This window comes from Drosophila bipectinata, chromosome XL (assembly GCF_030179905.1).
Source record: "Drosophila bipectinata strain 14024-0381.07 chromosome XL, DbipHiC1v2, whole genome shotgun sequence".
In the NCBI taxonomy this organism is placed as follows: Eukaryota; Metazoa; Arthropoda; class Insecta; order Diptera; family Drosophilidae; genus Drosophila; species Drosophila bipectinata.
Window position 1 is genome coordinate 13,916,067 of NC_091734.1, and position 26,877 is coordinate 13,942,943.

The window sequence follows — 26,877 nt, forward strand, 5'->3', positions numbered from 1 at the left end:
AGCCAACCCGACAAAAGCTGTCACAGTCGTTTTGCTGAAAACATTTCAAAAAGGTCCTTTAATAATTCATGCGCCCGGCAGTATCCTGATTTCAGATTTCAGATTCCCGGACGAGTGTCCTGCTCAATCCTAGTTTGTAAATGCAAATTCATATTGTTGTTTATTTGTTTGTTTGTCAATTTCAATTTATGAATATTTAATAAACAAGTTACCGAGCCACTGAGTCCTGTTCTCTCCACTTCTGTGAAAGTTTAATTAAACAAATAATCACATTTGTTTGGTTAGTTTTTTCTGAGAATTAATCTGAAATTGTAGTATTTTTAATAAACTACATAAGCTAGATTGTTTTTTTTTTTTAAATAATTTTTTCTTCACTTTTTTCGCCAGTTTTGGGCAAAGGACACTCCTCCTTCCTGATTGCACTTTGTGTCAATGTTATGCACATCAGAATCACTGGCACAAAGCAAAGCAAAGGCAAAATGTCAATAGCAGGCCCCCAGCAGCGGCAGTGTCTTTGCCGTCTCCGGCAGGACCTCCTTGGAGGTGGAATCGCAGGACCCCGAAGAGGGCCAGGCACACGCTACTTAGCCCGCAAAATTGCCGACTCCGGCATTTTCCATGTGCGTGGCATTACCCGTTTTTCCTATCTACTCCTTCCTGACCCTCTAGCCGTCTAGCCCTCTGGCCCCCCTCGTCCTTGCCGGTTTTTCCCTTATTTTCCAGGCTCTCCCAAGTTGGTTGGCAAACTCCTTGCTCAGTTGTTTGCATTGCAGCGGCAGATGCTGTCAATAATAAATTTCCGCTAGAGCCGCAGCAGATTTGCAAAAGGGGGAGGGGGGGGGACTCTTGAGATGGCGGCACGTACACCAAAAAAAAAAAAGCGCTGTTGAAATGCAGAATATATAAAGCTTTCATTGAGATACAATGAGTAATAGTTGTCTTCAGGACTTCAACAGTGCGTATACTTAATATCCCACTGTTCTCCCAAATATTAAGTATACGCCCTGTTCTACCTCCTACTTTGGAAAAACAAAACTATTATTCTCAGTGCAGACTCCAGCCCAGTGGGTGGGGCAGGAAGGAAGCACATAAGCGCATTGCCCAAGAAGACAAGAAGGAGATTGAGGAAAAGGAAGAAGATTGCAGCTCGGCACTAAAAAGATGACATAAAGATACAGCCGGGCGGGTGTTGAAATTGAATAGGGGTAACGAAGCGTCAGTCTGACGGGGGCAAAGGAGTCAACAGCGGCAAGGATGGGTAATGGGTGACGGCAATGGGTGGTGGATGGCAAAAAAAAAAGGACGAATCAGGCACTGCAGGCATGCAAACGATGCGCTGTCGCCTGATAAAGTATATGCGATATAACGTATACGACCGATTGGCCGTTTCTGCTCGACGGGGCCAGAAGGAAAAATCGCAGACGACTGGGATGCAAATGGCAAAAAAGGACCAAGAACAAGGATGGGGACGAGGACGAGGAGGGAAAAAGGAAATGCAGGATGTGAAATGGCAATAGGGGTGAGGAAAGGGGAGCCAAGGAGTTGGAAAAGGACAGCTCAGCGGGCGACACGTTGATAAATTTATTGAAATTCTATTGAAACGAAACGATTTGACTGCAGCAAGGAGCAGAGACAGAGACAACAGATGCCAGATGAAATGGCAACAGTGGCGGGTGGTGGATGGTGGGGGGAGGGGGTGTGCGGACACAAATCGCTGATAAAGTGGAAAATGAGTGAAAAACAAAAAAAAGAGAGTGTCGTAAATTGCAAATAAATTGCAGCTTGCCGTTGAAGGATATCACATGCTATCACACACACACACACACACATATACACACCAGCACTGCAGGGAAGTCCTTACAGAGAAAGAAAACTTTCTTCATTCGGTTAGTGCTCAGTTTTGGGCAATTAAACTTTCCCAATTGCATAAATTCGAGAAAATCCCGACCAACTTTGCACTTAATTTTTAATTTTCTTTCGCTCCGACCTCCGACCTACGACCTCTGACCTCCCTCGGACGGCGCTGGACAGGCGATGCTCAATTTAACCTGGCCAGAAAGCAACAAGCCAAATGCTCCATTGCGTTTCGCAGTAAAAAAAAAGTACAACAAACGGGAAAAAAAAAAACAGGAAAAACAAAAAGTCGAAGGAGAAAATCTCGGCAAGTCGGCTCATTTCTGTAGCATACTTAAGGGGGGCGGCAGAAGAAAGCGATAAAAAAAAGCAGCTAAAAGATAACAGAGGGTGGCCAAGAGCCCAGAGGCTGGATGGCGGCGGGGACGTGGCATAGAAAAGGCCAAATTTAATTTGTGCTCAGTGGCTGTGGCAACTTTGGGCCTGTTGTTGCCGCCGCCATGAAGAAATTGCTACCCAATTACGTAATAAAATCTGACTGAAGTTTCTACTCTTATTATTTAATTTTTTCTTTATCTTCATCTTGTCGTCTCTTTTCTTTTCTTTTTCTTCAATGAAGAACAAATTGTTTGAGGGGATTTGTTGCCGTGCATAAAAAATAAAAAAAAAAATAAGTAAAGAAAAGCATCCGAAGCTGGAAAATCCCAGCTTGGCCAGCTTGGCGCTTATTAAGAAATAATGTTGGAAAAACAAAACCCAATGGCGTCAAATCAACGTTTGTTTTGCCTCTCTTGTAATATTTGTGCCAGCAGGCATATTAAATGGCCTAAAAAGTAACAAAGTTAAATTATTAAATGTGATATGAACTTTAAATCGAGATGGTTGCTTAAAGAAAACTTCAATTCGATGGCCAAACAAACAGTCCTTTTGGCCAAAAGTCAAAGCAATACGCGAGCCAGGCTCTTGTTTCCAGGTGAAGCGGTTATGAATCCTAGCTGATTCCTCAGGTACATCAGTACATTAGAAGCAAAAAGAATAAATATAAAAAAATATATAAAGTTTATCAAATGTAGCAGTCTTTGGGAGAAAAACGCAATGAAAGTAACGACCATAAAGAAAAACCAAGGAAATGAAGCGTTAAACGAGCCAGTCAGCTGATAAAAAATGCATAGAAAGAAAAATTGACTAAAACTTAAATATCTCCAAAGCCATAATTGTTTTTTTTTTGTTGGCTTACATATACATTTCATTTAAAGCCAAAATCTCAAGAAAAATCCTCCGCTGACTTCGGGTTTCTCATTATCGAAATATATATATTTTCTCTGCAATGGCCAATCAATGTGCAATCTTCTCAGTGCCATTAAGTGTATCTGTATCCTGTGAAAGTAGCTATACCCCAATGTCTGTGTGGGTCTGTGTGTGTGCCAAAAGCAATAATCATAAAGAACCGTCAAACGCTTTGTTTTTGTTCCTTCTACAGAATTGAGGCAATAATGCTGAATGGAAAAAAAAAAAACCGAGCAAGGAAGAATACAAGAGATGCGAAGGAAAAGTCTGAGTTGGCTTGCGATTATTTTGCCATTACTTTCCATTATTTTACTTTATTTCAATGACTGTTTACATTAGGCACTCGCACACACTCACACCCTCGCACACACACACACACACACACACTTGAGAGAAAGCAAAGAGAAAGTAGCAGATAAGTGCCTTGCATTCTTTTTTCCTTTTTTTTTTTTTGTTGTTTGCCAACTTGGTTGTGTTTGCGAGAAGAGATCCTTCAGACCCTTCTGAAGGGGGCTCTGAATACCTCTTATGGCTTTGATTTCTCATTTCATCTAGATGGTCTTTCGTAAATAATTTTATTAAAAATATATATTGTATCTTTGGTGTCCTTTGCAGGCGGAGATCTGGAGCGTGTTCATTGCCATCCTGCGCAAAAGCGTTCGCAACCTGCAGGCCTGCACAGATGTCGGCCTCATCGAGCATGTCCTTGTGCGCCTGCAGCGCTCGGAAACGGTTGTGGCAGGTGAGTTTTCAATATAAAATTTAAGGATATTATTAAAATATTAAATTTTAAAAGGATAAAAAAATGGGGAGTATTTTTTAAAGGGGCTAAAGAGTTAGGAGGTATTTTAAAATAATTCAAAAGCCTTCAGCCTTTCTTAGTTTTCTAGAATTCTGCTTAATCCCTTATAGTTCAGGTACTATATCCTATCAAATATATAGTACTATATCCTCCAAAAAACCTTCTCCTCTTCCAGAGACAATGGATCTCCCCCAAAAAAAATTGCACTATTGTTTGGCTTTGGTTTTTGAAGCGGATTCGGGGTTTGCTCTTCGGTTTTCGTCTGGCTTGGTCCGTTGAATTGCCTTTCGATTAATTTCACGCTTGTCAGCAGCACTGACACGCCCAGTTGCGCCTCCCCAGCCCCCAGTCTCCCGACCAGAAACCATTCAGAATCCTGGCGAGTAATTCCTGGGAAGGATATTACCACCACCACCACCACCGCCACCCCGGCCCCCAAAAAACAGCATGGCTGCAAATTTGCTCTTCATTAGCGACCCGCGCTAATGCCACGCCTCCTTTTTGGGGAGCACCACCCACAAGCCAACACCCACCACCCACCACCCACTACCCACCACCTCCCACATGATGCCTTGAGGATGTGCGTGCCTTTGGCTTTGATTTTGATTTTATTAAGTCAATGACACATCTGCGGTCTCCACGAACTCCCAACTGTGGTGAGGGTTCCCCTCACCCTTCATACACACACACACTCGTACATAAATCTTTTTGCACCACCCCCGTCCTCCCCACCCACAGAGCCTTCTTCATTCCGCATTTAACGAACTGTAACTGCTGTCAATTTGCAGTCGCTGACTTTTGAGCTTCGTGTGTGGCAGGGCGGTGGAAAGGGGCAGTGGGTGGTGGGTGAAGGCTGGCAGAAGGGTGGCCACAAACAAAGACATCATTTCATAAATCAACTGCAAGAAAAAGTAATTTAATGGCATATATAAAATATTATATATGTATTTTTAATCAAAATTATATTACATTTATTTAAAGTTCCTTATAAGTTTACTTTTGAGAAGTAGCCACTTTAAAAAGCCCTTCCTTGAAAACCTTTTCTTCAAGTGTACTCCTCCCTCATTTATATGTCTCTGTGTGGACACACTCTCCCATGTATGTGTGTCTCTGGCTATGTATGTGTGTCACCTGACAAATGCCAAAACGTGACACTTGCCAAGAAATTAGATAAGTTAAAAGTTCGTTGTCTTGGCCAAAGTTTAGCTTAGAGTAGCAACTTCTTGGATTTTATCTCTGTCTGAGTATCTCTCTCTCTCTCTCTATCGGTGTATGAGTGTGTGTGTTAGGGGAAAAGAAAGAAGAGCAAGAAGCAGCAGAATCAGCAGATATATTGCCTACTTTTCTGGGCTAGAAACTTAAACTTTCAACGCAACAGACACTCAGTAATTTGATAAGAGAAATTGTTGCGCTAAACGCTCTCCCCACAGTTGACAATGTTCTCACTTATTATTTATTTTTCCCGGTCCTGGTCTCTGGACTCCCCCCCTTCTCTTATCTCTTTCTATTACGGCGCCCTGTCCCTTTCTTATCCCTGATTTTTCTCCCAATGCTACTACTCCCAATGATGATGATGATGATGATGACGAGTTGGGGCCGTAAAAACTTTGGCATGCCAGGGAAAATGTAATTAAATGCTGATGAAGCTGCGGCGGGGGAGGTGAGATGGGAATTCCACACCAGAAAAGGGGGCGTGGCCTAAGCAGTGGGCAGTGAGCATCATCTGGGGAGCAACTGGGCGACATAGTCGTTTGGGGAATGCCGCAGGTCATGCTTAAAAGTGGGTGTAGCACTTGGAACAATAGGGTAGGAGCTTCAAAAAATTATTTTAAAAATGTTGGAAATTTAATAAATAAATATTTAAGAAAGTTTTTTAAAAGGAAAGTCCTTCCAGGAGATTATAAGATCGAGTCTTGAAGGAAAGAAGCTATAGTTTTGAAGGAACTAACAGTCTAAACTATGAATTTTTTAGCTTTACAGCCCTATATCTGAAAGATTTATTTATTAAGACTCTTTATATTTAAAGTCTTCTCTGTTCAGACCCCTCTTTTCTTCAAGTGCATCAAAAAACTTGGGCCAGAGCAAAGGTTGAAGCTGCCAGTTACTCAATTTCTTAATTCACGCAACCCGAAACGTGTTGATGGCGTGTGTGGGTGTGGCTATAGGGCTGGGTGGGTGTATTTGAAGAGGGGTTGGTAAATATAAGGGTTGCCGGAAGGAGGGGGTGGAGGGGGGTTTTCTTGCCAAGAGGTGAGCCAACACAGTCCGAGCATTAAAACGGCCCGAGCGTCCCATTTCAATTAGTGTGCATTACAAATGAAGTTTGGGAATAGCGCAGCGAAAGCATCCGAAGACTTGGCTCTTTCTTACCCCCAGGGGCGTGGCAGTTAGGGCGGAAGTGCGACAGAGCGAGAGGGAGTGAAAGAGTGAGAGCGAGAGGGCAATCAGTTTGAACTCCGGAATTAATAACTATTTGGCCAAGCTTTTGGCTAAAGTTGATTGAAAATACAGCGACCACAAGTTGAAGAAGGCCTGGTGGAGAGACGGAAAGAGAAGGGTAGATGCCGATAGAGAGAGATGCAGCTATTTGATGGCCGAAACGAAACTTTGCTGTCCTGTAGTCGTGCCATTAAAATTGCATAAATTATGTTACAACTCGATGCGAAACTTGGAAACTTATTTAAAGGAATCCTTGACTAAACTTTCAATGAATATCCACCGCCCTTCCTACGCCCACCTCCCCCCGGCGTGATGGCTTAATGAAGACAGGATAGTAGTTAGTAAATATTTAAGTATTTTGTAAATTGTGTTTAGTTTACTTACCGCGCTGCCCGTTAATTATTTTGCTGAAAATCCGAGAAGGCACTCGTCTCTGGCTTTGGCTTTGGGCTGACCTTCCTCTAAATTGGAATTCCATTCCGCCAGATCAAATGCAATTTCAGCCACGAAGGCCGACGCCACCGACACCGCCCACTCGTCGTGTCCTTGCCGCTTGGCTGGGCGCGAGGACTTTGGCTGCATTTGCATTTGAATCCTACCACCTGGGCCTCTCTGTATCTCTGATTCTCTCCGGATTAATTGTATCCCTTTCTGTGGTTTATTTTTCAGATCTCCTCATCGAAATGCTGGGTGTCCTGGCCAGCTACAGCATAACGGTAAAGGAGCTCAAGCTGCTCTTCGGCACAATGAAGGCCACCAACGGCAAGTGGCCCCGCCACTCGGCCAAGCTCCTGAACGTCCTCCGCCAGATGCCGCACCGCAACGGCCCGGATGTGTTCTTCAGCTTTCCAGGTCGCAAAGGATCGGTAAGTGTTGGGGACTCTGGCTACCAGGATTAATATTTAATTTAGATTATACGTATATATAACAAATTCCGGTTCTGTTATTTTATTGCCTCACACTTGTAACGAATTCCCATGTCCTGGCACAATGGTTCGGTGTATGTGGAGGTCTTTGGGGAGTCTATCTAACCATCGAACCCATAAAAAATGCCATAAAGCGAATTGGAAGTCAAACGCGAACATGGCCGGACCGGGAGAATCCCGGCAATCGTAGCGAAATGTCCAATAAACAGGCTCCATCCGGGTGGTATCCCTGAAAGGAAAACCACTGAACCACCGAGCCACCCACATCAAATGTCCTGCCTGTTCCTGTCACTTTTGGCCCAAAAAGGAGGTGTGGGATTGCCCCGGGAGGAGAGTACTTTTCACGCATTTGGCCTTTTTAATTTTTCGTTTAGCCAGCTTTTAGGCAACACCACCCACTGACCCACAGAACCACCCACCCACCGAACCCACTTAACCGCCGATCAGCGATCCACTAGGATGCCTAATGCCATTGATGGTGCCGATGATTGCAATGGAATGCCAGGACGACAGGATTCGATTCGAATAATGAGATTTCGGGGCGAAAGCCAAAACCCAAAATCATCAGGGCATCATTTCAGTCAGCCTTCCCACTCCAGCTCCCAGCTCCCAGGTCTAGGTCCAGCCCCCCTTGTCTTCTGTCTCTCTCCTCCGGGACTGGTGCTGTCTTTTTCGGCTTCGCTTTTGGGGGCCAAAAGTTGGTGCAACCGCAGCAGAACTCTAACAGTGTCAGTCTTTGTCACGTCCATTTGGCCTTAACCCATTTAGTGGAGAGGCTAGAAGCCAGACCCGGACGCCCCGTGGCTGGTACGCCCTCTTTTTTGGCTCTCAAGTAAATGAAATTTGATATCCGGAGCACACATGGCCAAAGAAGCGCGGAAAAAGTGCCTTAAATTTCATAAATTTTGCACAAAACTTTTGAAGCTCAAAAATTGAGCCAAAAATGCGATGCAATTTATTTGCAATTTATTCTCCGGAGAGACATCTAATGTTTGTTATCTTAATGGAAGGATAAATAACCCGATGGCAGCCCGGGGATAGTGTCAGATGAATTTTCAACAGGATAATATTTTAAACAAACTCTCGCACCATTCCGACACAATTATGGTGCCGGGGCAGGTGATGCGAATTAAATTTATGAAGTGAGACTGCACATTCCGGGGCAGAGTCCATGAAGTCTTTGGACCTGCAAAGGATATCCCTGCCGCCCTCCCTCCGGTCGGTACAACTTTCATTTATCCACATCCTGTGAGGCAAACAGAGGCTGGTCCAGCAAAGCCACAGAATTGATGATAAATCAAATGTGCTCATTTCCGTTTAATTCAAAGTTCATTTCTGCTGCGGCTTCTCCTCTCTCATGTGCTTGTGCTTTGCTTTGGCTGGGTCTTTTGAATTCCTGGCATGTCTTTGAGGTCCTGCCACAGGATATACACCCGTGTAGTTTTCTGTGCACTCTAAACTGAAATGCCACAAGTTGGGTCCAACCCCAAGCCCACTCTAAGTCAGAGCTCATTGAAAAGTATTTCCTCTGTGATTTATACAGACATTTCTGACCGTTTTGGGCTCCGAGTCCTTGAAGGGGAAATGGAAATTGGAGTCCCTTTTCCCTTTCTGGTTGAGTTGTTGCTTTATTTAATAGAAACTGAATTATGCGGCTTATTATGTTCGAGACCAGAAGTGCTCATAATTGATATTTAACAATTTTGCAGGCCATGGTCCTGCCTCCGCTGGCGAAGTGGCCTTACGAGAACGGATTCACCTTCACCACCTGGTTTCGGCTGGATCCCATCAACTCGGTGAACATTGAGCGGGAAAAGCCCTACCTCTACTGGTCAGTATCCATACCCTACTCTACTGGATTATATTTCCCATCTTCCCATATTATAATTTAATACAAATCGTTTGCAATTAACAGCTTCAAGACGTCGAAGGGCGTGGGCTACACGGCGCATTTTGTGGGCAACTGCCTCGTCCTCACCTCCATGAAGGTGAAGGGCAAGGGCTTTCAGCATTGTGTCAAATACGAATTCCAGCCACGAAAGGTGAGTGACCCCACGACCCCTTATCCCCTCTAATCCCCAATCAACCTCACCCTTACCCTACTTGCAGTGGTACATGATTGCCATAGTGTACATATACAATCGTTGGACGAAAAGCGAAATCAAGTGCCTCGTTAATGGACAGCTGGCCTCTTCCACGGAGATGGCCTGGTTTGTCTCCACAAACGATGTGAGTACAATAACAGCTATAATACACATACATATATCCTTTCAGATACACATACAGACAGTTTAATCCTAATTAATTACGCTTGAGAGCTATCACTATTTATTTGTTTTGAGTAGAGCTTCTCCTTTCTTGTTTGGAGAAGTGCCAATTGGGGATATACTTGAGTGAGCTTCTGAAACTTTGAATTCGGATTTGAACCGCAAAATATATTGTTTACGGACTTATATGCAGATTAGCCAATAAAAATAGATCCTAAAATACATCAATATGCCATATTTTGTTAGAGGTCCCCGTTATCATCGGGAATTTCAAAAGGGGTCCCCTAAAAAATCGAAAATAATAATTGATCCGAAAATTTTGTGGCCTTATTTTGATGCAGATTTACGGAGAATCGTCCTTCGAGCCCTTTAAGGTACCGCGCTCTAGAATCGGTCAAATATTGGCCGAGATAAAGCCTCCCGAAGAGGTCATATTTCCATTTTTAGGATTTTCGCGAATTTTGAAGGGGATCCCCCAGAAAAATCGAAAAAAATGTATCCAAAATTTTGTTGCCATATTTTGATGCAGATTTATGGGGAATCGATCTATAAATCATTTAAGATATTCCGCTTTAGAATCGGTCTAATTTAGAGAAAGTTGTAGACCTTCCCGTCGGAATAAAATTTTGTAGCCTCGGCAGCGCCCGAAGATATCCTCCATAGCTCTCTAGTACCTGGACAGTGCAAAAATAAACATTGTTATTTATAATTTAGTATTGATTCTAATATAATTCTTATCCCTGTTTTCAGCCCTTTGACAAGTGCTACATTGGAGCCACGCCGGAGCTGGACGAGGAGCGGGTCTTCTGCGGGCAAATGTCGGCGATCTACCTGTTCAGCGAGGCTCTCACCACGCAACAGATATGCGCCATGCACCGCCTGGGGCCGGGCTACAAGGTGAGTGGGGGGTCAAAGGTTACCTCTCCCCAAACAGGTCGAAGAAGGTGGGGGGTTCGGGGCGTCAGGGTAGTGGGTCAAGGCACGCACTGAAAACGCACCACTCTGCACCGCCGAACTTGCTTGCAGCTGCAGCAACCAAAGTATATATATTCTAAAAATTGTCCTCGTCTGTAAAAAGATAAATTGTGAATTGTTTTTTAAAAGTATATACATGAACATACATATATATATATTTTTCTTTTTGCTCTTTTTTCTCCTTTTCTCTCTCCGTGTGTTCCAAAAATATTAAAAAAATACTACTACTTCCTGTCCTACGCTGCACCGCTAACAAAAAAAAAAAAAAAAACCAAAATACGAACCAAAAATTGCACCACACTTTGAATAAAAAAAAACACACATCACTGTGAATGAAAATATCTTTAAACCAAATCAGTCGCAGTTCCGATTCGACAACGAGTGCTATCTGAACCTGCCGGACAACCACAAGCGGGTGAGTCACTTTCAACTGTTGGGCTCCGCGGCCCTGACCTCGGCGTCGGGCGGCGGGAGCGGCACGGGCGGCGGCACTGCGAGCGGCGAGGCGGCAGCAGCTGCGGCGGCGGCGGCGGGCCAGCAGCAGCAGCACCAGCTGCAGTTGCAGTTCCAGACGCTGGCCGCCGAGCAGGAGGCGCGCGCCATCGACTGGTCGGACGAGAAGCTGGACCTGAGCGCGGCGTTTGTCAAAATTCGAGCTGTCCTGACCGCCAGGAATGCGGTGACCCTGGCCAGCTTGCCGGGCATGAGTCAGGTGGCCAGTACAGCCACCCCAGCAGCCGCTGCAACGGCTGCAACATCGGCTGCAGCATCAGCGGGGGCGGCAGCAACACCTGCCACAGCTACCGCCACGGATCCGGGCGACACCACCACAGACGATCCTTTGGGCCATTTGCCGACTGGAAATGCTTCTTTTGGTATTTACACTTTCTTTCTTTGATTTATTTTTTTATTTTCTATTAATTTTTTACGCATTATTTTTTATGTTTTTTTTTGGAATTTAAACAAAAAAGAGCAACTGCGTCGCCTGAGCAGCGCCAGCAACCTGAGTTCTCTGATTGCGAGCGACACTGAGGAAGTCAACCAGCTGAAAGCTGTAAGCGAAAACAAACTTTTATTTTATTTTTAAGTTACTACCTTTAGTTCTTATTTGGTTTATTGTTTTTTTTTTTTTTTGTCGGTTGAAAAGTTTCCGAAATCAGATCTGGCCAGAAATTAATTAAGAACTTATAGCCAGAAATTGTATCGATTTGATGCGGTTTTTCCTCGACCTCCCAGCTAGCTTTTTCATTTTGTGTTAACGGCTTTTTAAAGTTACCTCCAAGAAGACGGTGCTTCTACAGGGGGATGCGGAGGGGGGTGGTGTATATAAAGTTTATGGCTTTATTGTTGTTGGCCGGGAGAAATGGGAAGTAAATGTAGCGTATAGTATACCTCCCGTCCGGGCAGGTGTTTCAAATGCCACCCAACCGCTCCCCTCCATAGACAAAAGCGAATGCAAAGCTTACCAGCGAAATAGGTGCAGTGAGAGAAAGTCTGAGTTAGTTCTTTGGATATCTTTGGCTTTGAATTCTAACCTACAAGTAAGAGAAAATAGGTAGTAATTTCTCTCTCTGCACCGAAACGTTAGAGATTGTTGGGAAATCTTTTGGGCGCGCATGTTCCATATATTCCGCTAGAACATTTCTATGCCCGTGCTCCACATTTGGCGAAGACCCGAAACGGCTATTATGTAGACAGCTTTCCCCCCTCCCTTTCGACTCTATGCCTCCCCCAGCTTTCACTCCACCTGCTCCTGTATGGCGGGTATTATGCCATTTGCTTTCTTTTTACAAGGACGAGGCTGGGGGCTGGAGGAAGGAGGCAGGAGGAGGAAAATGGAATGGCAAAGCGAGTGCTTTAGTTATTTTGAATGTTGTTTTTATGCGCCAAATCGGGAGTTGAGTTAATGGGATGGGGAAACATGGCCAAAACACACATACACACACACGTACAGGTTGCGCTTTTGGAAGGAAAATTAGAGGCGAGGTGGAAGTTATGACCTCTTGGAGCTGGGAAACTGCGCCAGAAAATAAATAATGGACATGGCCATTCAACTAGTCAGTCCATCCATCAGTCAACAGAATAGTCCTTTTGTATTCAGATTCTATTTTTCCCATCGAGATGGTATCACTGCCCCCTTCCCCCGATTTCTGATTGCTTTGTTAATTTTCCATTTTCATTTTCGCATTTATTGTTTGTGTGGAAATATCGCAAAAGAAGTATTTTTAGAAGCAAATTATACAGCCAGAAATAATTATGATAGAACCACCAATACACAGGCACCTATGCTTACATATATTTGGCACACACACACACACACTATCACACACCCATACAGACAAAATGCTAAAATGCACCGAAGGAGAAGAAAACTCGAAGTCTGAAGCTCGAAGGAGAATCTGTTCTGGAAACAAAAACCAAAAATGCAACGATGCGTGGGCTGTGTATATAAATTTTCTTCTCACTTTATGTACTAAACACTCCATACTATATATATATACTATATGTATATGGATATATCTACACATGTGTGTGCTTTTGTGTGTGTGTATACTTATTGTATTGTACTCCCGAAGAGTTTATTATAAATTTTGCACAAATGCCTGGGCTGGGCATCGCTTTAAATTGCAGAGTTGACTGAGTTTTTTGGCTAAAAATAAATAGCTTGTTTGGATAAAAAGATTAGGCTTATGATTTCTAGTCTCACGCCTTTAAGTTGGCCAGCTTAAAGCCAGAAAAAGCATTCCGAAGAGGCCAAGAGACATGCCACACAAAATTGCAGTTTTCGATCCTTGGGCCGAACACTCGATAGCTCGATAGCGCCGCTGCCACTCCGATGAGTCACCAGAAAGCCCGGCCTAATCCTGGCCTGGCTCGGCTCTCTATCTCGCTCGACACACCCGCCCACTCACTAATCACCACCAACCACCAACCACCACCCACTAACCCATGCCACTTTTGTCTGCCCCAACAGGTCCTGTACGACGGCAAGCTATCGAATGCCATAGTCTTCATGTACAATCCGGTGGCCACCGACGGTCAATTGTGTCTGCAATCGTCGCCCAAGGGGAACGTTTCCTATTTCGTTCACACGCCGCATGCCCTCATGCTGCAGGTGAGTAAATCCCCGAAACCCATCCACATAATCAGGTGCAAACAGATGAGGACGATGGGACCAAGGAACCAAGGCCGGACAGGACCGACCCCGGGGGATCTGATGTTCCATGCAGAAAATTTTACGACAGAGGCGCATGCCTTGGCATTTCTTATTAGCCGGGGACCAGGGAGAGCTTCCTGGCCGGAAAGCAGGCACCGACCGGATCAAGTCCGTCCCATCCTCCCCCATTGTCCCCATCGTCCTCATCGTCCTTATCGTCCTGGCCCGTGTCCGGCAAAATTATTCAATAAATTTTGTAGTAATTTCTTGTGCAAACAGAGCACACAAATCATAAAGACGCTGCCAGCTGCCCGGGAGAGAACGTGTCCCGGGCCAAAATCGAGGCTGATGACAGCTTAGGCGATTAATGGACCTGACGAGTCCTGGCCAAGGACATGGCCACTGCTACTGCTACTTGCTACTTGGCCATCGATTAAATTGAAATTTGCTTTTGCAGGACGTTAAGGCCGTGGTCACGCACTCGATACACTGCACCCTGAACTCGATTGGCGGCATCCAGGTGCTCTTCCCGCTCTTCTCGCAGCTGGACATGGCCCACGAAGGACTCGGCGACATCAAGCGGGATCCAACCTTGTGGTGAGTTTGTCAATCAATCTAAAATGGAGGGGGGTTTTGTCATGATGAGCTACTGGAAGTCTAATCAAACTCTGTGTTCTGAATCGTCCTGCAGCTCCAAGCTCTTGGGCTTCATTTGCGAGTTGGTGGAGACCTCCCAGACCGTGCAGCAGCACATGATCCAGAACCGAGGCTTTCTGGTCATCTCGTTCATGCTGCAGCGCTCCTCGCGCGAGCACCTGACCCTGGAGGTGTTGGGCTCCTTCCTGAACCTCACCAAGTATCTCGTCACCTGCCTGTCGGCCAACAGCGATCTGTTGCTCAAGCAGGTAAGTCAGATCAGACCAATACATGTAGAGTATGCATTAATATCCTGCCTGCCGCCTAAGATAAGTTTTTGTGAATTGAAAGTGTTTGGATCATTGCGGACCACGCTGCGTATGCGCAATGTCGTTGGCATGCCGTGTTGTATATTCTTTTGTGACGAATGTGTTTTGCGCTGCTGATAACTGATACCTGATAGCCGTCTATATATTATTACTCTATGTACATTATCTGCCATAATACTAAGTTCGATCTAAGTGCCAGTTTTTTTGGGGGGTGGTTAGCATGCAAAAAAATGATAAAAATTGAACACTCCCCGCCGTTTGATGCGAATTTGATTTCTACCTTTGTTGCGCGTTCTTGTTGTTCGTTTCTTGCCACAAAAGTACTCCCTCCCCCCAACCAACCAACCTCCCTCCATCGACCAAGCAAATGGATTGTTTTTTAGGGTGGCATGTTAACCCAACTCTCCGAAAGAAAAAAAAATAAATAAAAACCAAATCCCCCAAATGATATGCGAATTGTTGCTTTCTCTATCTCTCTCTCTCTCTCTCTCTCAACACACATACTACTTACTCTCTCTATCTATCGCACTCACTGTGTTTTTTGTCTTTTTTGTGATGATGATGATGATGATGATGATTGCGATGATGATGATGGCGCACAGTTGAACACAGGCCTGCGTAATCCTTTCAAAAAAGTAAACACAACCGTAAACAACTGCTCACATTTCTCGTTATAAGTAACTGCACTTTGAGAATCTCTTAAGCAAATATACTCATGCCACATTGCCGCACACTACTCTATCTACATATATACAATATATAGTATATATAATGCCAAGACACACACGCACACTCACACATGCGATACACAAACGTATCTATCATCGTACATTTGTGTTTGCTTTGTGCCTTTTGCCTGTCTGCGACCTGGAGGAAAATCCTTGAAATCCTATTGGTTGCCACTTGAATTCCATAACCCGCTTAGTTTAAAGGTAGAGCGAAGTCCTCTTCGGTCTGCAACTTGGGCTAAGTGAAATATGGAGACAGGACAGAGCCGGGCCGAGCCATTGTCTTTTGTTTTCCCAACAATATGAAACTCAATCCTCCTCTCAGCATTTCGAGTACACTTTTCTTTATTTATCGTATAATACACATTTAAGTTATGATTTATTGACAATCTACCACACTGCTACCACACCAGAATGTTGCATGCTGCATTTCGACTGCCTTTCAACACTGTTTTTTGTTTTGTTGTGCATGTTCCGATTGGCGATAAACGATAAATTTTTCCATTCTTGCGTTCCGATTGCGATCAGTTGCCGCTGTTTCATTCCGTTTCGTTCCGTTCGGTTCCGCTTGCACTTGCACCGCCTGAGCACTGCCTCCCAGCTTCAGATCGCCATGAAATTAATCAAAATTTGAAAACTTTTAATAGCCATTTTAATCAGCAAGCCAGTGAAATGCCACAAAGAAAAAGAAGATATATATTAACTACAACTTACTGTCTTCTTCTACTTTTGTCTGCTCTCTCTTTCACTCTCACCCTGTATCTCTCTCTCTCCCCGCGCTCTCTTTCTCCCTCTCAATCTACCAATCTACCAATCTCTCTCTTTCTCTCACTCTCACTTGCCACACACTCTCACGATCGCTTCTCCATCCTCCAAACGACATACCTTTGCTTCTTTCGATTGTGAACGTTTATCGATAACAACATTCAATGCGCCTCATCGATACACTGCAAAAAAAAAACACACAAACTCTGAATAACCTATACTCTGAATAACAAATAACAACAACAATAACCGATCTATAAACAACAAACATCTCAACATGAACAACAACAGTTCTACCAGGTGAAGCTCAACTCTCTCGAATTCTGTGTACTCTCTGTACTTGCATATATTCCAAATACTAAACTATATCCAATGTAACATAACTGTAACAGTAACTGTTTCCGTTTCCGTTTCCGTTTCCGTTCCACTGTTCATACCGTTTCGTTTCATTTCTTTAAGTGTCTGTGTGTGTTAGAGTTGTTGAACATTGAGTGTACATACTTATAACCGACTCATACCCCCCATCATCTCATCATCGATTTATTTATGTTTAATATATAATATATATAATATATATAGTATATAGCATATATACGCGTATATATATTTGTATAGAAAACTCATTTCACCTTTCATTCCATCGTGTTCCGCTTGACTTTGTTTTGCCGCAGAACCGCAGAACCGCAACGATAAAACCGCATAATCTTATTAACTCGAAGGGAAACTCCTTAAACGAAACCCGCAATCCCCAGAAACCCAAACCATAGCCCAAGCCCAAGGTTCAATCTCAGCCTTGGTATTTCCGGTTCCTGTTTTTCTTGTTCCCACTTTACCCAGAGATTCCCCAAGCCCTGCCCCAAGCCACCCACTGGGCTGGGCTCCTCACTCAATTTGTTCAATGTGTCATTTGGATAATTGAAGCAAAAGTTGTGTTCACAGCACCGCATCGCACCTTCCTAATTGCTCCCACAATCCATTCCCTCCTCCAACCCCCCTCCAAAGTACAATAAAAAATTGAATAAAAAAGCTGAAGCAGAAAAAAAAACCAAAAGAAAGAAAAATGAAATTCGAAAAGCTGCAAATATTTTCACCGTGGCACCTGTACGAGTACGAGTGCATTTTTATTTTATATTTCGTTTCCAGAGACCTTTTTAATTGGGAAACTTGTGCTGCCACTGCTGGATGTTATGGATTGTATGGATGGGGGCAGTGTGGCAGTGGCAGAGGACAGGGGATAGGGGCAAAAGATTGTTGCATTGTTTCCTTGTTGGCTGAACGAGAGTCATGGCAACAGCACATTGGCGAACATTGTTTTTGACAATCCAACAAGTTGGGGCAAGGGCTTAACAAGTTTTGTTTTTGGCCCGAAATCCCGGCCAGAACCAGCCGGATGAAATTAAAGTTTTGGCCTAACTGGATTACGGCAGGGCTTTAATGCCAGGACTGGCAGTTTATATACTTTGGGGCTATAAAACTCGTACTACTCCATCATCATATGCCACAACATGATATGAAACCATACTTAGTCATAAACTTAGTCTTAAATATTATTTATTATAGCCTAGCCTAGCCTAGCTTAGCCTAGCCTAGCCTAGCTTTAGTTTTAGTTTTAGTTTTAGTTTTAATTTAGTTTTTAGTGATATGTTAATCCCTTGAATCCTCAAAAAGCTAACCTCATGAATACCGGAATGCATTTGTTTGTTTCGTTTCATTTCGTTGGAATTTGATTTTATATGTTCGATTCAATTCGATTCGATTCGTTGATTGACGTTTGCCGTTTGCTGTTTCCTGTTTGCTGCATGTGTTACTTGACCTCCTGACCAATATTACTACCCCAATCTACTACTACTACTACTACTATCCAAACAAAAAAAAAAATATATATATATATATCGACATCAACAACAAACAATATACCAAAATAAAACCGAACTCATGTTTAACCGTATGTATACCGAAATCTATTCTCATAATTTAAACTTTGCGATCTTTGCTTTGAAAACTATAACTACTCTCCTTTGATCCTGTACCCCCTTCTTGCTAAAAAATCACCTCCTTTCCGAGCTCTAACCACACACTCTATGAATTTCGAGGCCAAAAGCCATCCAGCCTGTTCGAGGACAGCCACGTTACTTGACTAATTCCCCGCAGTTGTTCTGTTTCTCGTTTCTCACGTGGCAGCTGCTGGACCACGTCCTCTTCAATCCAGCCCTGTGGATCTACACCCCGGCCAACGTCCAGGCCAGGCTCTACTCCTACCTGGCCACCGAGTTCCTCTCCGACACCCAGATCTACAGCAACGTGCGTCGGGTGAGCACGGTCCTCCAGACGGTGCACACCCTCAAGTACTACTACTGGGTCGTGAATCCCCGGGCCAAGAGCGGCATCATTCCCAAGGGATTGGGTGAGTACTGACCCTATTCTTAGGGGGTTTCCTTCCTTAATCTCCTTGTTTACCAGATGGACCGCGTCCGGCTCAAAAGGACATTCTCGCCATACGGGCCTACATCCTGCTGTTCCTCAAGCAGCTCATCATGATCGGCAACGGGGTCAAGGAGGACGAACTGCAGAGCATTCTCAACTATCTGACCACCATGCACGAGGTAAGGAGGTCACTAGCCGTTTGTCCTGGCCCACATGTCTCACTCTGTCTCTTACAGGACGAGAACCTGCACGATGTCCTGCAGATGCTCATCTCCCTGATGTCGGAGCACCCCAGCTCCATGGTACCTGCCTTCGATGTGAAGCACGGCGTGCGCAGCATCTTCAAGCTGCTGGCGGCCGAGAGCCAGCTCATCCGGCTGCAGGCCCTCAAGCTGCTGGGATTTTTCCTCTCGCGCAGTACCCACAAGTAAGTTTACATCCTTAAGGACTATTTTCAAGGATAATCTACATTTCTAAGATTCATTTTCATTCATTTTCTGGAACTTCTTTTTGTATCTTTTTAGACGCAAGTACGACGTCATGTCGCCACACAATCTTTACACTTTACTGGCTGAGCGGTTGCTCCTTTACGAGGAGTCCTTGTCGCTGCCCACATACAATGTCCTTTACGAGATCATGACGGAGCACATCTCGCAACAGATCCTTTACACACGCCATCCAGAGCCGGAGAGTCACTACCGCCTGGAGAATCCAAGTAAGTTTTCTTATTCCCTCTAGAATAGTTCGATAAGACCTTTTCCAAATAGTCCTTGAATGAGAGAAAAAGGATAATACCCCTACTTAACTCAAATCCTAAACCATCATCCATCATATAACCTTTCCCAAACAGTGATCCTCAAGGTGGTGGCCACCTTGATCCGACAGTCGAAGCAGACCGAGTCCCTCATCGACGTGAAGAAGCTCTTCCTGCAGGACATGACGCTGCTGTGCAACAGCAACCGCGAGAACCGGCGCACCGTCCTCCAGATGTCCGTGTGGCAGGAGTGGCTCATCGCCATGGCCTACATCCACCCGAAGAGCAGCGAGGAGCAGAAGATCAGCGACATGGTCTACTCCCTGTTCCGCATGCTGCTCCACCACGCCATCAAGCACGAGTACGGCGGCTGGCGGGTGTGGGTCGACACCCTCGCCATCGTCCACTCGAAGGTCTCCTACGAGGAGTTCAAGCTCCAGTTCGCCCAGATGTACGAGCACTACGAGCGCCAGCGCACCGACAACATCACGGATCCGGCCCTGAGGCAGGCCCGGCCCATCAGCACAATCAGCGGCTGGGAGCGGGAGGAGCTCCACCAGCAGCAGAACGGCGCCGGAGGAGCTGCTCCTCCCCAGGCGGTGGCAGGAGCCCCCAACTCCGCCGTCGCTGCTGTCAAGGGTGCTGTGTCGATTGCCTCGCTGGAGGACGTGCCGCCAGTGGTCGAGGAGGAGGTGGAGGAGCTGGAGCTGGAGGAGGTGGACGTGGTGCCGGAGGCCCAGCCGCCGGCCGGCGAAGATGCCGCCACCAAGTCCGTGATAGCCAACATCTCCGATGTCTACAACGAGCACATCAAGACGGACCAGCAGGAGGTCTGCAACGGCAACGTGGAGTCGCCCAAGAAGAGCACAGAAGAGGGCTCCTCAGAGGATACGGAGAAGGAGCAGCCGAAGGCTGTCGAGCTGGAGAAGGCGGAGCAGTCCTCGCTGGGCGCTCTGAGGGAGACCCTGCAGCTGGGCGACGATATGGACGTGGAGGAGCTGGAACTGGCCACCGCCAAGGACGCCCTCAACGCCGAGCAGCATGTAGCCAGTGTACTGAAGTCCTCGGAAGCGGCCCTCAACGACTGCAAGCTGGCCGTCGACGATGTCCTGCAGGAGGCCTCCTCCGTCCTCAAGGATGAGGAGATCGAACTGGCCGTCAACGAGGTCGTCCAGGGAGTCCTCAACAACGAGAAGAAGTCCCAGGAGAAGGAGCCCCAGGCCCAGCAGGAGGACGTCAATGTCAGCCTCCTGAACAGCAAGAATCTGCTCAACAACAACAACAACAATAATAACAACAACAGTCCGAGCCTCACCACACCGGAAACGGAAACGGCAACGGAGACAGGCACAGGCACAGGAGCGGCGACTGAAGCGGCACCGGAACTGGAAGTGAACGCCAACGAGATCATGAGCCCAGTGCCAAAGGATCAAGAAGGCGAAACCAAAACGGAAGCGGAAGCCGAAACCAAAACGGAAGCGGAAGCGGAAACGGCGGCCCTGGCCAAGCCAAGTCCTGCCACGACAAATCCAAACACTCCTCCCGAAGCATCCAATCAAAAGACTGAAGAAGCAGCCAACAAGCTGAACAACAACGAGAAGCTGGCCGAGATCGGTGCCGGCTCTACCCCAGAGACAGAGACAGGAAAAGAGTCGGACGTGGAAACGAAGCCGGAAACGCCCGCGGAAGTGTTGGCAAAGCCGGAAGAGAAGTCAGAGGCAGTGGCCGAGCCCACAGCTGAGGATCTGGTGGAACTGGCCGTCCGGGATATCGTAGAGCAACTAATCGACAAGGTGATCGATGCCACGGAAGCGGAAACGGCAGCGGAGACCCCAGAGGCCCAACCGGAAGCGGAAACGGAAGGACAAAGTCCGCCGCCCACAAAAACGGAAACCAACAATAACGAGCTGCCCAAAGTGGAGGCCAAGCCGGAGGAGGAGTCGCCCGAGCAGGTGGCCGAGGAAATTGTCCAGGAGGTGGTCGAGGCTGCTCTGGAAGGATTGGCCGAGGAAGTGTCCAAGCCAGAGGAAGCAGCTGCCAAGACTCCGGAGGAGTCAGCCTCTCCAGCCGAACAGGAGCCTGTCAAGGATCTACTCCTGGAGGAAGAAATAAAACCGGAGGTAGCCCCAGAAGCTCCAGCTACCAAGGAGCAAGTGGCGGAGATAGTCAACGATGTCCTGGACACGCTGGTGGACGAAACTGTCAAGGCCGTCGCCTCGGAGCAGACAACCCAGACCTCGCCGGCCCCCAAGGAGCAGTCGATTCCCGGCCAGGGCAAGCCCAAGGAGACGGCTACCTCGCCGGCCCATCCGCGCCCCAAGCCCACTGAAGTGGACTCCACCACCCAGACCACGCCAAAGAACGAGGCCGGACAGCCTATCATCCAGGAGGCGGAGCAGCAGCAGCAGCTTCAGTTCCAGGAGGAGGACGCCGACGTTGATGGTGATACCGACGCCCAGACAGCGGGCACTGCGGAGGACGAGGAGTACGCCACTCAGCAGGTTGTCCCCGGCGGAGAAGGCAACCCCATGGATGCCAGTCATTATGGTAAGATGTCCCCCTGACAGTAGTGCCCTTAATCTTAAACTCTCTCCCGGATCAGGTCCTGGGAATCCAGCCAACAATGAGCCGAAACAGCAGCAGCAGCAGCGCTCCAAGTCCGGCTCCACGAGGCCCATGTTCAGTCCCGGGCCGACACGCCCGCCCTTCCGGATACCGGAGTTCAAGTGGTCCTACATCCATCAGCGCCTCCTCAGCGATGTCCTGTTCTCCCTGGAGACGGACATCCAGGTGTGGCGCAGCCACTCCACCAAGAGCGTCCTGGACTTTGTCAACTCGAGCGAGAACGCCATCTTCGTGGTGAACACGGTGCACCTGATCTCCCAGCTGGCGGACAACCTGATCATAGCCTGCGGAGGACTGCTGCCTCTCCTGGCAAGTGCCACGTCACCCAATGTAAGTACACGCGGGGATCCCTTGGGGCAACTGTAGTCTATGATGTGTAACCCTTTTGCAGTCCGAGTTGGATGTCCTGGAGCCCACACAGGGCATGCCCCTGGAGGTGGCCGTCTCCTTCCTGCAGCGCCTCGTCAACATGGCCGATGTCCTGATCTTCGCCACCTCCCTGAACTTTGGGGAGCTGGAGGCGGAGAAGAACATGTCCAGTGGCGGGATCCTGCGGCAGTGCCTGCGCCTCGTCTGCACCTGTGCCGTGAGGAACTGTCTGGAGTGCAAGGAGCGTACCCGCTACAACGTGGGCGCCCTCGCCCGGGATGTGCCGGGAGCGGCCCATCTGCAGGCCCTCATCCGAGGAGCCCAGGCCTCGCCAAAGGTGGGTTTAGCTTTGTCAGGTCCTTGGACATGATTTTTATTCCTTGTTTTGTTGGAACATTAGAACATTGTTGAGTCAATCACCGGTCAATTATCGCCCGTCAAGGATCCCGAGAAGCTGCTCCAGGACATGGACGTGAATCGCCTGAGGGCTGTCATCTACAGGGATGTGGTAAGTTATCTTCAAGCTCTCCATGTCTCTCCCCTTCCTATTTGCAATCCCTTGTCTTTGCAGGAGGAAACCAAGCAGGCTCAGTTCCTGTCCCTCGCCATCGTCTACTTCATCTCCGTGCTGATGGTATCCAAGTACCGAGACATCCTGGAGCCTCCGGCCGAGCCCCAGATCCAGCGGCAGTCCCCAGTGCTGCCCCGCACAGCAGGTACAGCCGGTAAGTCAGAGCCTTTCGCGATAGTATCTAGTATATATATTACGTATAAGCCCGAGTCCCCAAAAAAGATATCCCCCCAAGAGATCGGTACCGGAACCGCCATATCCAGAGGATATATGATATTATTTCTTAACTGTTTCTTTGACATTCTGGGAGTGGGAAAAGCAAAACTTGTGCCATTCTCATGCTCGTTTCGTTTCGTTTCCCAAGCGTATCACTTCCGTCTTCCTAGGTTGCTCTTTGTCTTATTTCCGTTTCCGTTTTCGTTTCAGTTATCGTTATCGTTTCATTCTCATTTCGTTTCTGAGTCTTTTTCTATTGCTGCACCAAAAACTTCACGCTCGTTTATGGTTTGAACTTTTTGTGTCTGAGATTCGGCCGCTAGTGTATCTGAAACTATTTCCAATATACTTCTAATTTCGTGATTTATATCTCTCTCTCTCTGTATAAGAATATGAAGATCTATTGGTTTCCGTTTCATTTCTCATCGTTTTCCGGCTTGTTTGGCTTTCGATATTTTTGGTTTTTGTTTCGTTTCCGTTGTTAGGTTTTATGTTTTCAGTGTTCTGTGTGATTTTTCGATGATTACAAGCTGGAACAAGAGATTTTTTTCCATACATTTATAATATATATATATATGGTAGATGCCCCACCACCCCACCGAACCACCAACCCACCCACCATCCATCACTGATCTATGAGACTTTTTTAAGCCAAACTTTGAGAAAAAACACACTCTCCACCACCACCACCACCACCGCACTGAGAGCACCCAGGCCCCCCTCCCAGAACCCAGCCCCCTAGATACCCGCCCATGTGCGTGTGTGTGTTGAACCCCCCCTTTCCACCCCGTACCACCTTTTTTTTATGGCAACACCTTTCCAGCCACTTCATTGAATCACTCGCCCCACTCCCACCAACCATCCACCACTCCACCACGCCCCTTTGGCTAACGTTTATTAATCTCAAAAAAAAAGAAGATATTTATACATATTCCTATATATAATCACTAGCTATTAAGAACACATCGTTGAAGCCCAAAAACATTTCCATTGTCGGAGATAATATTCGGTTTTGTGTTTCCTTTTCTTTGTTCCGTTCCGATGATTTCATTTCACGCTGCTTTTTCGGATTTATTGTACCTCCAAAATAAAAAAAAAAAACAAAACAAAAACAAAAATCAAAAAAATCGAAAAATAATGGAAAAATCAATCGCTCTCTCCGCCTGGTCACGCCCCCTTCGCCGCTCTTTTTGTGTGATATCCTTGAGCGCCCTTAGAAGCCGCCAGTGCTCGCCCCTTGTTCCCCCAATGGTCGCACCACGTCTATCCGCAATTCCTGCCCGAATCGCATCAGAACCATGTGGCTGTCAGCAACATGCAGCAGCAGCAGCACCAGCAGCAGCAACACCAGCAGCAGCAACATTACTATCAGCAGCAGCAACAACAGCAACAGCAGCAGTTGGCTCATAATCATAGCCACCATCACATGACGCCTGCCTACTACCAGCAGCAACATGCCGCTGTCAGTCAGCAGCAACTCACGGCTGGCAGCCAGCAACATGGCAACATTTCGCCCACTCCCCTGGCCTCGCACTCGACGAGCTCCTCGGCCAGCTCCTCGGCCACGTCCCAGCCGGCCTCGAGCTCCTCGCTCTCCAGCCTCACCTCCCAGAGCCAGCAGCAGCAGCAGTCGCACCGCCAGATGCACAAGCAGCAGCAGCAGCAGCAACATCAGCAGCAGCACTACCACTACGGGATGATCAATGGCCATCAGAACGGCAAGCATTATCCGGAGAATGGCTCCTCGGGTGCTGGGGGCGGGGGCTACCATCCGCACGCACATCCGCACGCGCATCCGCACCCACACTCGCACCCACATCCGCATGCCTATCTGAGGAACGGCGAGACTCCCACTCAGCAGCAGCAGCAGCAGCAGAATGGCCATGGAGTCGCTGCGGACTATGGATTGCTGAATGGACATGGCAGCGGCAATTCGGCCAATAACAACAACGCCAGCCTGATGAACAACATGCGGAATCTGAGGAACACGGTGCCGGCCACAGAAACAGGAGCAGGAGCCGGAGCCGGAGCTGGAGGAGGAACCAATGTCCAGGCGCAGGCAGGTGCGGCAGGAACGGCGGTGAATGCAACAAATGCTGCTGGTGTTGGGATGATGAACATGAACATGAATATGAACATGGGCATGGGCATGGGAATGGGCATGGGCATGGGCGTTGGCATGGGCATGGGCGTGGCTGTGGGCGAGGGCGCCGGAGGCGTGGCCTACAAGACAAGCTCGATAAACAATAACTATCGCTACAATGGACGCAACGCAGCCCCAGGAACAGGTATCGCTCGTTCTCGACTGTTGTAGAAAATATCTCTAAATATTTTCGTTTTATTTATTTATTTATTTTTATATGTTTTTGATTTTCCAAACCTTGCACTGTAATCTGTAAAATATATCTGTAAACTACTGTATTTTTTTTCAGTGCATTTATTTAGCTGCTAGACTGTTGCTCACTTTCTTGAACTTTCCTTCTCATCCTTTTTACGATTTCGATTCGATTTTCATGCGATTCGATTCGATTCGCTTAGATTTGATTTGTTTTTCAATTTGTTTGTGCCTTTCATTTCCCCCCGACTCTCCAGTATCCGTAGCTATATGTTTATAGACTTATAGACTTGTATATCCTAGCCATTTCTAACACTTGTATATAGAACATATTTTTTTGAGGAACACACACACACCACTTTCACACTCGATCTCTCGCATCAGATTTGGATTTTTTGTAAATAATTTTCGAAGGAACTGTGTGTGTGCTTTGTTATCCGGGTGTGTGTGTGTGCTTTAGTGTACATATATCCGTCACACACACACCTGGAATTAAGTGGATTTTTTTTTTTGTTTAATTTCTGATCTTAATTGGCTTTCGCAAGTAGCTTTGTTCGCCTTGGTTTGCCGAGAACTTTCATAATCGCCTCATCGAAGATATTTAAGAAATCAATTCCACACTTTTCACATCCGGCTTGGACAGCTTGTTGGGTTTTTCATTTTCAATGAGTTTTCGTTTATGGTTTGTGGTTACCGGCTGCACAACAAATGCACTTTTGTTTCGTTATCCCTTGGAGGTCAGAAGGTCCTACACTTATTTGGTTATTAACTGAAGAGGCAAGTGGCAGGAGGCTCTGGGAAAATATGGAAAATGCCTCTAATGCTAATGTTTTTGGAAAGTTTGGAGTCCTGCTATCCAAATATGCTTTTAAAAATGCAATCCATCTTTGTAAGCCCGCACTGTCCTCCACCCACCGACTCACACACATGTTTAGAGACAGTGCAGGCACAGTGACAGCTAGAAATTTTTGACACGCCGGAAGTCCTGCCCCAGAGTCCTGCCTCATCCGAAATTCCAGCTCCTTTTTTTTTTTCTTTGGGTTCTCCCAACTTGCCCGTCATTTTTGTGCTGTCAGCAGAAATTCATTTCATTTATCTTCATTTGCAATACCCATACACACACTAGCTCACACAGATACACACCCACACATAAGCGGCAGAGGCCATCAGGGGCAGGAAAAACTGAAAAACTGAAGCTGGAAGCTGGGCGAGGACTCTGCCCACCGCCCTCCTCCCACTGAAATGAAACATAATTCGTTAATTTTACATTTTATGAAAATGAATTACACGAAAATTATACAATTTGCCATTCATACATGGCCTTTGGCCTCTTTTTTTTTTTCTGGCTCTTTTGCTTTTCGAATATTTTTTTATTATTACTACCTCCCTCCCTCCCTAGCTTGCGAGGGGGGGGGGGG

At 46.6% G+C, this 26,877-nt stretch overlaps 1 protein-coding gene across 19 annotated transcripts in view; it reads left to right on the plus strand.

Annotated features, from left to right (window-relative positions):
• Window positions 1-26,877, plus strand: part of rg (A kinase anchor protein rugose) — a 152,771-nt gene that overhangs the window by 114,382 nt on the left and 11,512 nt on the right. For 5 of the 19 annotated variants that reach the window (XM_070282270.1, XM_017246871.3, XM_070282277.1 and 2 more), the window contains 21 exons: window positions 3,757-3,883; window positions 7,052-7,248; window positions 9,018-9,139; window positions 9,224-9,350; window positions 9,418-9,537; window positions 10,326-10,472; window positions 10,909-11,425; window positions 11,522-11,604; window positions 13,525-13,665; window positions 14,165-14,304; window positions 14,399-14,612; window positions 18,317-18,569; window positions 18,626-18,768; window positions 18,826-19,016; window positions 19,114-19,304; window positions 19,440-21,890; window positions 21,946-22,298; window positions 22,360-22,674; window positions 22,738-22,845; window positions 22,909-23,062; window positions 24,342-25,412. In XM_070282270.1, coding sequence (XP_070138371.1) covers window positions 3,757-3,883; window positions 7,052-7,248; window positions 9,018-9,139; window positions 9,224-9,350; window positions 9,418-9,537; window positions 10,326-10,472; window positions 10,909-11,425; window positions 11,522-11,604; window positions 13,525-13,665; window positions 14,165-14,304; window positions 14,399-14,612; window positions 18,317-18,569; window positions 18,626-18,768; window positions 18,826-19,016; window positions 19,114-19,304; window positions 19,440-21,890; window positions 21,946-22,298; window positions 22,360-22,674; window positions 22,738-22,845; window positions 22,909-23,062; window positions 24,342-25,412 — 7,165 coding nt within the window. Of the gene's footprint in view, window positions 1-3,756; window positions 3,884-7,051; window positions 7,249-9,017; window positions 9,140-9,223; window positions 9,351-9,417; window positions 9,538-10,325; window positions 10,473-10,908; window positions 11,426-11,521; window positions 11,605-13,524; window positions 13,666-14,164; window positions 14,305-14,398; window positions 14,613-18,316; window positions 18,570-18,625; window positions 18,769-18,825; window positions 19,017-19,113; window positions 19,305-19,439; window positions 21,891-21,945; window positions 22,299-22,359; window positions 22,675-22,737; window positions 22,846-22,908; window positions 23,063-24,341; window positions 25,413-26,877 lie in introns of those variants that run through there. The other 14 variants (XM_070282272.1, XM_070282291.1, XM_017246872.3 and 11 more) reach the window with 8 other exon arrangements.